This window comes from Columba livia, chromosome 3, assembly GCF_036013475.1.
Source record: "Columba livia isolate bColLiv1 breed racing homer chromosome 3, bColLiv1.pat.W.v2, whole genome shotgun sequence".
In the NCBI taxonomy this organism is placed as follows: domain Eukaryota; kingdom Metazoa; phylum Chordata; class Aves; order Columbiformes; family Columbidae; genus Columba; species Columba livia.
The window spans coordinates 72341819-72354454 of NC_088604.1; the positions used below are offsets into that span (position 1 = coordinate 72341819).

The following is a 12636-nucleotide window of genomic DNA, read 5'->3' on the forward strand; positions in this document are numbered from 1 at the left end:
AAACAGGTCATGTTTTGATTTAACAATATTTTCCCCACCAACATCTTAATTTACTGTGGTAGGTTCTTTCAAAATCACGTGTCCCAAATTCAGAGGTGGTTTTTTTTACTGTTACACTTAAAGCCCGTTAAAATCGGTTTAATTTTACAGCACGTGTTGCCCTTTTAACTCTTATTCTGGTGGCAGTTGTCTGTGAATTGATAATGAGCAAACTTCTGGTTTTTTTGTATGTGTGGTTTGGTTTTTCCTTTTAAATGATCCTCATTCAGAGAAAATACAGAAGATATAAAATATTTGGATGGCCAAAATTGTATGCAGTGTAACACAGTTGTTCATGCGAATTTTGCATTCCTAATTGAAAATACCATACAGAGCTATACCAGTTAAGATATGTGCTCTTCTGCTGCTGTCATTGCTTGGCCCCTCCTGGTCAGTGTATGATTGATAACAGGTTTTGCATCCTGTCTGCAGCAAACAGAACATTCTTCATTTGAGGGAGGCAGAACCTCCTAGTTTTGCAGCACTTTGACTAATCAGTTTTTAGAGATCGTTTGGTTCACCCTTTATGAGGTTTTCCATTGCCTTTGGTCAACCTCCTTTTGATTGTTACTTGGTTTTAGCTTATACCTTGAAGAACTTCACTAGAAATTGGCATTTTTTTAGTTAAATTCCATGCAGAGTGGCGCATGGGAAACTAAACTTACACTGCTCTGTTTCCTTAACCACTCTTGGAGTTATGTTAGCGTATCAGAGTCTAACTTCGATAAACTTGTATGCTTTACAGATTTTCACATGGGTATTTTAAGTTCTTCAACATTTCTGAAATTTGGCGTAGTCATACAAACAGACTAATCTGTCTGGCTGGAATATTTATTCTTGAACTAAATTTTGGAGGCTCTTCCTGCGTGAATGAGTAAGTTTCATTGTTGTGCTTCCTACTTAGAGTTTCCAGTTTTTCTTCTTTCCAACACCTCTTTTGTTCGGATGATTTTGCTATTATGACAGATTCCATTACTTCATCAAAGTCACCTGTTTTGAAATGTAAGCATAAATAAAAATTGTTGTTCTTCAGTTTGTTCAAGATTTAGAACTTGATTTGCTGACCCGTCTCCTTTGAAGTCTTCTGCTTACTAAAGCCAAATCAAAACTAACTCTCTATGTTGGTTCATCAGTGACATCATGGATAAAATCTATAAATTTATCACATGTAGGAATATTTGACTACTGCTATATTAAGACTTGCTGTCTGTGCTAATTAAGCTTTGTAACTTAAATATAAGCTAAAAGATGTGTTAGACATGTATAATCTTTTAAAACAGATGAGTAATACTTAATTTAGGGCTCTAGTTTGGTCAGCTGTGTTCAGTGTTGCTTATATGTTTGGTTCTGTAGAGATTGTGATTAAGTGGAGATTCTGTTTATGTACTGCTTAACTCTGGAAAGTCTTCCAATACTTAAAAGTTAGTTTAAAGTTGTATAATGCATGTTGATAATGCACTTAATGTCAGAGGAGTGCAATAGTTAATGTATTTAATGGGGGAGATTATTAATTTGTCAATGTCAGTGTTGGTACTTGTCAGCCAAAACTTTTTACTTTATTATAGTCTTGTGAGTAAAATGCTGACAGGGCCAGGGTAGGGCAGTGTGTATAACAATACTGAGTGATAGGGAGCAGTGTGTTTAAAAGTAGGATTTTCTTTAATCATAGAATCATTTCGGTTGGAAGACACCCTCAAAGGCATCGAGTCCAACCATAACCTAACTCTAGAACTAAACCATGTCCCTAAGAACCTCGTCTAAAAGCCTTTTAAACATCTCCTGGGATGGTGACTGCACCACTTCCCTGGGCAGCCTGTTCCAACACCTGACAACCCTTTCCATGAAGAATTTTTTCCTAATATTCAATCTAAACCTCCCCTGGCACAGTTTGAGGCCACTTCCTCTTGCCCTGTCACTTGCTACTTGGGAGAAGAGACCAACACCCCCCATGCTACAACCGCCTTTCAGGTAGTTGTAGACAGCGACAAGGTCTCCCCTCAGCCTTCTTTTCTCCAGGCTAAACAGCCCCAGTTCCCTCAGCTGCTCCTCATCAGACTTGTGCTCCAGGCCCCTCACCAGCTTTGTCACCCTCCTCTGCACTCTCTCTAGTACCTCAATGTCTTTCTTATGATGAGGGACCCAAAACTTAATAAAGAATTCGAGGTCTGTCCTCACCAGCACTGAGTACAGTGGCACAATCACTTCTCTAGTCCTGCTGGCCACACTATTCTTGATACAAGCCAGGATGCTGTTGGCCTTTTTGTCCACCTGGGCACACTGCTAGCTGACATTCAGCTGGCTGTCAGTCAACACCCCCAGATCCCTTTCTGCCAGGCAGCTTTCCAGCCAGTCTTGCCCAAGTCTGTAGCACTGCCTGGGGTTGTGACCCAAGTGGCCTCGCTAAACCTTATGTGTGTATGATCTGGATATCTAGCTTTTTTAATGTATGAAGTCATCACTCTGTGCATATACTGTAGAAGATTCAGTTTTATGACAAGGAAAAGGCTGATAGAAAGCTATGTGAAAAAATGACAGAGAACATAGGTTATGCATCTACACTTTCCAGCAATTCCTGAAGTACTTCATATTTGCTACAAAGTTTTGTGTTCCCTCAGATTACCTTTGTGTGTAGAAAATGTAGGAGATTTCCTTTGTCCGCAGTTAGTAAGAAGACTCCCGTGACACTACTGTGATAGTGAATAGTTAATTATTCTTGGGTGATTATGGAAGTAAAAAAAAAGCCTTCACTCCTTTCATACAATAAAGATTGCATTAACCGATGGAATGTTTTCTCGTAATTGCTAACTCTGTGGAGGATGGTTGTGGATAGCTTCCAGAAGGTTGAGAAAATAACCTGCATGTGCATTATGTTATTCTTTGTAAATGGTGAGTGTTAAGATGCACATTGGAAAGCAGGAAAGAATCTGTTTAGTTATTTCAAGTAGTTTGTTTTTTTTTTTTTTAATTTGCTTTCACTACTTGGTCTCCTCTCAGTTTTAAGAATAAACAAACCGGAAATTTATATAAGTCCATCATAGTTTTAATTCTCTACTATACTTGAAAACTGATCATTTTGCAGGGTCTCTATCAGGAATTTATTTAGTTTGTTTTGTTTTACAGGTTGAAAAATACCATCTTTTTACCTTAGGCACTCCCTGCACATACTGTCAGGACAGCATAGGGTATGGGATTTCTTTTCTGGTACTGAAGGGATTCTGATGAGAATTAGGCCATTGTTTTCTGAAGTGCTCAGTAGAATTTTTTGAGAGAATGTCTTGTCTTGAACTGGAGAGCTTCCAGTTACATGGCTGCATAGTTGTTCAACATAAATATGATTTATTTCATATACTGAAGATACCCGTCAAAACTGGACGGCAGTTGACTCTGTTGTGAATGGATGAATTTAAACGTGGGGAGCGTGGAATAGCATCTGGCTAGAGAAGGTCCATTTTAGACCAGTCAGTGTGCACTGTTCATGAAGAGCAATTCCAAAACAAGATACTAAACCGAGGTAAAATATTTTTGTTTAAAAAATGCACACCTGAGGAACTAAATGCATGGAAGTTCTAATATTGTTAAGCTGATGTTTTTAAATAGCAACAAGTAATGTTGATGTCTAAATGTCATAGAATGGATGGCGCCTTTCTTTCAACTTTCTGATCATGATTAATTGTTCGTACAGAATTGCATTACTGCTGATTCTGCTGCATCAAACATATCCAAGTCTTTCATTATTATGGTTAGCTGCCAAACAATTGATTCATGCTAGGTGGTATGGAAAAGTACCAAACACACACCTGGAACAGATTTAGCAGCTGGACCTATGAGTGACTGTGCTACTTGTAACTAAGTATTTGAGGGCGGCTTGCTGCTAAAGGGAGCTGGAGTAGAGGATTTTTGAAAGTGTAATAATAAAGCCTGCTATGAATGTGAGCCACCATATCTGGTTTGGCAGTCCTGCTGTGCTGATGGACTTTACCAGTGGAAAATGTTTCGAAGAGTTTTATGCAGTTAATGGTTGTTGTAAGGAGATTTTGTAACAAGCAGAACAATATATGTTCATTTACTTTAACGGAGTTATTGTTTAAGCTTGATCTAATGCTGAGACTTAACAACACGATGGAGGTTTTGGATTACTTTTCATAATTTTTAATGTTGACCATTAAAACACTTGATTTTCTTTGATTCTTAGAAGTTTAGTTGAATTGTACTGTTTTCTGGCTATCAGCTAATTACACATCTCAAAGCTTTCAGTTTTGCAAAGACACTCATTTGGATGTGGATGGATAGTGTATGTCAGTTGTTATTATAGATTATGTTATTTGGAGACACCAAGTAGACTGCCGAAAGTCTTGTTCAGCTATCCTCTTAGGAACTTCTAAGCTGATTTTTATGTAAAAGGTTTTTAGATTTTTTTTTTCTGAGGCGTAGTACTGGGATATGAGGAGACACAGGACTTAATCTCAAATGTACAGTTTTTTGAATTTATCAAGAAAATGAAGGAACTGCATTTAATATTCTCTATATGATTTTCTTAAGTCAATGCAGATTGCCACTGTCAAATGTAATGTAGGGTTGATGGATTTTGATCAGACCTCTTCTCATTGTTCTTAAATATTTTCATATTAAATAATGTAATTGTGAGTTTTAGTATGTGGAAACAAATGCAGGACTTTAAAATTTGCTAGCTAATTATGGCAGAGTTCAGTGTCATGCTGTAAACCAAAACTGCTCACGTATGAAAATTTTTCAGAAGTGGACAGTTTTATCAGCTTTGGTGCTTGGTCATGTTGGTCTAAATCCTTATTTTTTTTATTCTGTATTGGTTTCTGAAGGAAAGATGATGGGAATCTTGTTTGCCTTATGGTCAGGCATTTCAATCATTAATAGCTGAGGGTGGGTAGAGTAAGTGCTTGCCAACATTTTAGTCTGTACACTGATGATGCATGCAGGGTACAGCTCCATGTGACACAATATTAAAAATGACTTGTTTTTTTGCTAGCGTTGCTATTTCTGCTGCATCAGCAATAGTAGTAAACAGCACTGGTGTTAACAGTGAAGACTGTTGAAATTGTGATGAATAAAAACAACTATTTCTTTGCCAAGTAAGCATACTAAAGCTGCTAGATTAGAAAACACGTGAGTTGCAGCATTCCACCAATAATAAAGCACTTAAAAGCCTTCTGTTGACATTTATACAAAAAGAACAGATGAGTGTGCTGTATTTGGTTTTGAAGTCAGACCTTAACAACTGCCCACAACAGAAGGAGTTTTGCAGGCTCTTCTTGCAAAAAGAAATGACTGAATTTTGATACCAAGAGTGCTGACAAATTGCTGAAAGTGCTGCCCACTTATCACTGGACTGACAGTTTAATCATTGAAAGTGTACCGCTAGATTGGACTCAAAGGAACAAAGGAGAAGAAACTATAGTTTCTGAGGCATTAAAAGATGAATTAAAATTCGAAACGCAAACACTTTTTGGGGGGTGACACTGCTGCATGACTTGCATGCCATATTCTCAGTTGTGGTGTCCAGAAATTACAGATTTTCATTTTCTTTTTGAAAGTGTTGATTAATTTAGTGCATAAATGGGGCAACATAGTGTTCTTTTGGTTCTTGTTTTAATTATTTATAATAAAGGTTGTATTTAAATTTGGTATGTGCTGGGTCAACAAGGTTCTTTTGAGGCAGGCGATGGACATCAGCACATCACTTACCTTGTAGTGTGAGCACATGCTTTGTGTTAACCTTCAGAATGCTTTCAAAAGGTTATAGAGCACCTGTCTTCAGAGATTTTTCATTAAGAGCAGAATATACTTTTTCTGCTTTTTTTTTAAATCTTCATTCTTAGTTACAATTTTCCAGGTGCTTTGTTTACAATATTATTGGATGCTGTTTGAAGAAAATACTATCTATTACATTAAACTAACTGATATCTAATTGCAGTTGTCTAATTGATGGGTTAAGCATTAATGGAACATGGAATGGATTGTCTGCCTGGATAAATCCTGGATCCATATTCAGTGGGTTTAGATCCTCCAAAGTGGTAATTGTGTGTCTGTATGCTAGAATGTTTGTAGCATTTGTTTACTAGTTTCGGGACCTATCTGATTGCAAAAGAATTGTAAAAAGTCTATTTTCTTGCTTAAAAGTACTCTTACATTCTTAAATTGGTGATCCAGCAGCAGTTGTGTATAGTAGAAATATTTTATTAAAATATGAACTTTTTGCACACCTTGCTGCATTTCACATTAAAAAGAAAAAAAAATCCCAAAAAAAAAACAAAACAGAAAAAAAAACAAACCAAACAAAAACTGCAAAACCAAACAAACAAAAACCAAAACAACACCAAAGGAGAAAACAGACAAAATCAACCAAACAAAACATTAATCTTCTTCGGAGTAAAGAATGAGAAGGGACTTGAATCAGTTGTTTTCCTGGCCTGCCCCCTCAGCTCAATGCATGTGGATCTTCTGAATTTGAGTGGACTTACTCAAGACATTTCTGATAGATAGGTATCAGAAATTTTCACTTTTCACAGAAAAAAACCTTATTGTGGAAATACTGAAGGTGTTAGTTATGCTTATTTTTAGTGCCATAGTCAGTAAGAAATGAATTTATTCTAAGGATTAACTTTTCCTGTCAAAATACTTAAAATTATACTGTATGTGAAAAAAATAAATAATTGGTGTCACCGATATTTTGGGCATAACTTGATTTCTGTAAGAACATAGAAAACTGAAACTGAATGTTCTATGTATCACCGAGATCCAAGTTCCATGTAGATTTTTAGCTCTATGAATGTAACTTTTTCTCACCGTACCCCTTAAATTTTTAAAGAATTTGCTCGTAACTATTTCATATGGAAACTACCTTAAGAATGTGGTGCTTTGCTTCCTTAAGGAAGCATGCTGACTGGTCTTGCAAGTTGGTTAGTGTTTTGATTCATCTGAGTTGCTTGCTGATAGTGGCTATTGCTTTGTTCTACTCATTTGCTGTGTATTGTAAAAATTAAGAATGATAGGCAAGTGGCTCTTCTGTGACAAATGAACACTTCTTGTTTTCTTCAGTTTAAAGAGTTAAATTCTGTGCGCATAGATGGCTTAATGTTATATTAGACTTAGGAAGGGAACATAGTCTGAGAGTTGTATCAGTTTAGCTCGGTTTAAATGGCTGTAACTAATTTGGAGCAATTTGTTAATGTCATAAGATTTGTTTCAGTTCTTCAAATTTTTAGCTCTGCTTTAAACTGTGGTGAGGACTGTGTTGGTTTAAAAACTGTGTCCAAGTCTGCTTTTCTTTCAAAAGATAAAGCTTTTTTATAATTTAGAAGAGGCCTTCATGATGAGAAATTCTAAAGCTGTGGGCACTGAGAATGAGGGTGGTTTGCAACTCAAAGTGATGAGACAGGAAGAATTTGAACCTTTTCAGTGATTTCCTGCTTTGAATATGTTTGCTGAGTGGTTTATGTAAACCCATTTTACGTTGCAATCCAACAGCCTTAAACACATGTGCAGACTCTTACTTCCCTAAAGGGAATGGTAATTAACAGTTGAGAAGTGGTAACTTCCTGGTGGTTTTTAATGTGGTGACAAACGTTCATCTGAACACTGTCCTTCATGTGCTCAAGAAGAATGTTGTTAAGTGTTGTGAAGAAATCAAAGAAGCAGTGTCTGTAGGTAAATGTAGTCAGCATAGACAGTGTCTGGCTTCAGATCATGTCTTAGGTGTTTGAGAGATTGAAAAATACTATCTGTGGATGAAGGAAACAAAAGATAACATTATTTGCATAGTTTTCGGGGACAGAGGAAGAAAAATATTCTCCTGGATGAGAATGCATGTCATTGCCACCATAGGTGACCATGTCATGCCATATTAAGGTGGAACATGGTAACTATATTGAAAACTGTCTCTTCTTGAGTCTGTTTCTCCACTGCCTTGCTGTGAGCAACAAATGTGTCATTTACCGCTAAACTTATTGCTTAGGACAGACCAAAGTACTGTTAAAGGTGAATAATGTGGATTTTGAAATTCTTCATATGAGTTTCTGCTTCTGCCTACAGTAGTGTACTTAGATCTTTTCAAGGGGAGGCCTATTACTGCATTGGCAGAGCTCACAGGTTTTAGAGGTATGGTGAAGCTGCTGTATGTCTTTTAAAGTCATTATCTACTATTATAATTAAGTATCTCACCTTACTTAACTCTCTTAAATCCCTGGAATGTTATACAACATAATTACCACTGCACTGTTAAGATAGGGGTAAAGTAGTTAGAACTGTACTTGGATGTTCATTTTGAAACTAAAGCTTTCCTTATTTTTTAATCAGTTGGCTTTCTGTGATATGTCATGGTGGGAGAATTTGTAAAGAATTACAAACGCGGACAAGCCTTGCAAATGAACTTGGGAAGTGTGATTTAATGAGAGACGTGCCAAAGAAGCTTTTGGGAAGGGAAGATGAGGCATCTGCTTGATAGTGTGCAAGAAATGATGGGAAATAAATCTAAATAAAACACTGTTTACTTGGGTTCCTTTTATTTTCCAATGGGATGTTGTGTGCTTTGAGGTTGTGACCTTCCTGCTGTTAAGTATTTTTAAGTATATCAGGACAGGGTAAAATGAATACTCGCTGGAGGTGAGAGTAGAGCTTTCAGCTTTTGTAACATGCTGGTGGTGAGGATTTCTGGAATCTTATTGCACTTCTCATCAACTCTTGAGGAAGGTGCTGGAAGTACAGTAGCAGATAGTTCTATAGATATGCGGAACTGCTAAGAGTGGCAAAGTACTCAAAACTAGAGGCTTGAATTTGCTTTAATAGAGACTAAAAGGAAAGATTATGTGATTAAAAATTCAGTACTTTTGTATGGAGAGACATAAGATGTGTGATTAAAAGAGAGTCATGTATCTGAGAAAACTGCTGTTAGTCATTTAAAAAAAAAAATACAACTTAAAGATGTATAAAAACATTCAGCATTTTCTGGAAAGGCCCAGGATATATATTAAGCAGATAAGTAACTTTAAGAGTTGTGTATTTGGGATAATGCTTGTGGTTGGCTGGGATGAAAAGTTGAAGAAGAAGATAGGTTGTGTTCTATCCATAGCTGGAAGTGAATGAGAATGGGTTCAACTGGAGACTTGATCAAATTATTTTGTAATTTAAGCAGTAGTCCTTCAGTTCTGCCAAATGCAAGGCTAGTGAAGACAGGCTCCTAGGTGGTGATAGATACAGAAAGGGAATTTGGACACCCGATCAGCAGTTAAAGAAAAACTGGGAATACAGGCTTGTTATTTCACCTACTGCTTCTGAATGTTTCTTCTGAGGTTTTAGGGAAAGAATCTAAGGCAAGAGAGAAGATAAAAGGCCAGGAAGCAGAAGAAAGAGTAGCACTTGAGTAGCTGATGATAATGGTGATAACGAGTTCATGTAGCTGGCTGTCCCTGTCCTGATGTTTGTCAGTGTTACCAGTGGCGTCAGTATGGAGAGAGGAAATAAAAAGCTACATATGCAAAGAAAACGAAATGTCAGGTGTCTGTTCCTGTAGTGGAGTAGAAAATCCTGAGTTGGTAGGTGTCTTCATTCTATATAGCATTTGAGGTGTGATAGATGGTTTCGGTTTCACACATGCCGGAATTCTGTGGTAGTCCCCAGGTCATCTTATCCTGCTCTGTATGTGTGTTCTGAATGTCTTGTGTGTTCTGAGTGTCATGAATGTGACGTATGAGTACTTGCAAGGGAAAGATTAAAGTAAGTGCTCTTTCTTTCCTGTGAAAACTAGGATATCTGATGTTAGTGATTATATTCTACATGAAAGATACAATTTAAAATGAAATTTTCAGTGTAACTACTCAGCTGCCAAATAAAAATGACCACGTTGCTACTTATGCTTCAGTATTTCAGCAGACTGCCTAACTTGTTTCAGTGGGGTGTAAGTTAATGGAAAATCTGAAGAGAAGAGAAGAGAAGGAAACAAAGTCTGCCAAAAGATAATACTTCTTCAAAGAGATGTGCTGAAGAATTTCTTTATATACTGAAGCCAGTACAAATACTGCTTCTAGTTATGAGGATTTTGTGCCTGTTGCCAAAATTATTGTCAGTGTAGAAGCAGCTGTGGATTTTTTCCTTTAGCTATGATTATATGATGACAAAATTTCTCCATTGTAAACAGGCGTTAAGCACCAGATCATTATATAGTATATACAATTGAGTGTGTCAGTTGCCACTGGAGAAACAACTTGTTATTGAATATGCAGAGTCAGTTTGTTAGAATTAATTCAAACTAACTCAGTTGAAAATTAGGTCTGTTTTGTTTGAGGTTCGTAATTTGTGACATTCTCACTCTCCCCCTTAGTTTCTTTTTAAGTGGTGAAATGTTAGCTATAAATCATTTGCCAAAGAAGAAATAGATTATGAAACAGAGGTTACATTAATCTCTTGTCTGCTGCTAGAGTTTCAAGTGACTTCTGTCTGTGGCTTCCTGTGGTCAGATGGAAACATGAAGTTTCTGGTTTCAGTTTCATTTTCATTTTAATTCTGAAGATTTTGAAAGCAGTTGTAAGAATTCTAAGTAAAAGAACCATCATATGTCGTAACACTTTGGGAACAATGCCTGTTTACGTGTTAGTTTTCAGTTTGGAAGTTGGTTAATATGTTCATTTTAAGTAATTATTTAGTGATATTGGATTAAACTCATTGAGAAAATTTTATACTAGTTGGGATTCTGTAAGGTATGAAATGTGGGGGTTTTTATTCATATACCAGCAGTTTAAATATCAGTTTAACAGTTCTAGAAATGAAATATAAGTGCTTGTTAAATTTGTCTTTTGGGTTAAATAAGAAACCTTTGTGTCCGTTCTCAGATATTACAATTTAGTGAAACTAACGTGGATTTGAATCAAATTAGACATTTTTAGCTGCCTTTTATATAACTGCTGAACTACATCTTGGAAGAAAATATCTCAAAGTGTGAGTAATACAGGTGTAATTGCTAGAAATGGTACTTATAAGTCAGCTTGTGACATTCCCTGGTGCTTTTGAGGAATTTTTCCTTACTTTGCAATGAAGTAGTAGGACTTCCGGGTGTATGTGGAGGTTGCTGAGGTCTCTGATACCATACTTGTCTTCATTGTTTCATTGTCTTACTAGAGGTAGTCAGTAGAATGATATTTACTAGTTTATTTGTCACACTGTGTGCTCAGTAAACGCACCCTTGAGTTGTCAGATTTCTCATTGCTCAAAGATTTGATTTCCAAATGCTATAGTTAATGTCATAACTAGGAAATAGTACTGTACTGATGCATTTTTGTATCTTCTGTGTTAATGTTAGGTACAGATTTCTAATTTATTTGTCTTCTAGATAGTTTATTAAAAAAAAATTGTAAAAACTAGTTTTGTACACCTTTTAAATGATGTGCACAGTTTGTGTCAACAACATGTTCTAAGGAGCTACACATAATTTTTAATTCAATAGCTGAATTCCATAAACGAGATGAGTAGGTTTCAAATTTACAGACATGAAGAAAACATTTAAGATGGGTGCTGCAACTTAAACAAAACAAAACACCACAAAAAACCCCAAACAAACAAAATCCCTGTGAAAATACCTCAATAAAACCAGAATAGATTTTTCTTTCAAGTTACCATGATGCTCATGAAGAGAGGAAGCAAATGACATTAAGATTTGGGAAAGATTAGAAAGCGAAGACTGTCATGCTAGATTATAATCTGTTACTGTATTTAATACCTAATATACGTTTTTCCCCCCACAGAAATTAGCAGAGTACGGAAAGACATGTATAACGACACATTAAATGGTAGTACGGAGAAGAGAAGTGCAGAATTACCAGATGCTGTGGGACCTATTGTACAGTTACAAGAGAAACTATATGTGCCTGTAAAAGAATATCCAGATGTAAGTATATCTTTTTAGTCCCTAAATTATTTTTCGATCCTTGTGGTCGTATTTAAATGTAAATTTAATGTGATGCTACCCTTGGATCACCCTGAATTGCTTTTGACAAGATACTTCTTAGGGAAGCAGTGTATCTTCCACTTGGTGGCTTGATTTGCAGTGAGTGTGAGTGGAAGAAGGTTGTGCTAAATACCAAACTAGTATGGATTATAAAGCTGTAGATTTAAGATCTGAATTTTCTTGTTCATTCAGTATTGTAAGTCCTGAGACACCGTGTAGTGAGTTTTATGGGGGAAGTAGTTCTTGGGATGGTGTTTTTTCTTCATAGTATGTATCTGAAAGTCAGTTGGAGAATCCTTGGAGGCCATACTTAGCCTCAGCTACTGTTTGTCCCATACCTGTGTAACCAGTTCTGTTGCATATAGCTGTCTTTATTTTGGGATTGTACCCCTCCTCCCCCTGCCCAGGTCCTCCCCGCCCCCCCCCACTTAAGCAAAACTCCTTGCTTGCATGCCAGTGTTATGTTCTCCATTGGGTGTTGTATTCTATTGTAACTTCCTTTTTTAAGGAAGAATAGTTTCCTTTAAATAGAAGAAATATTTAGGACTTCTGTGGTCTGCATGGTTTCTTAAAAGAACTCAGGAAAGATAGTTCTGTCAAAATCTATGCCAAATGTTTTTATTGATCAC

The 12636-nt window shown here is 36.5% G+C and overlaps 1 protein-coding gene across 7 annotated transcripts in view; it reads left to right on the forward strand.

Moving 5' to 3' along the window:
• Nucleotides 1-12636, forward strand: part of QKI (QKI, KH domain containing RNA binding) — a 156554-nt gene that overhangs the window by 26318 nt on the left and 117600 nt on the right. For all 7 annotated transcript variants that reach the window (XM_065057584.1, XM_065057585.1, XM_065057586.1 and 4 more), the window contains exon 2: nucleotides 11805-11947. In XM_065057584.1, coding sequence (XP_064913656.1) covers nucleotides 11805-11947 — 143 coding nt within the window. The remainder of the gene's footprint in view (nucleotides 1-11804; nucleotides 11948-12636) is intronic.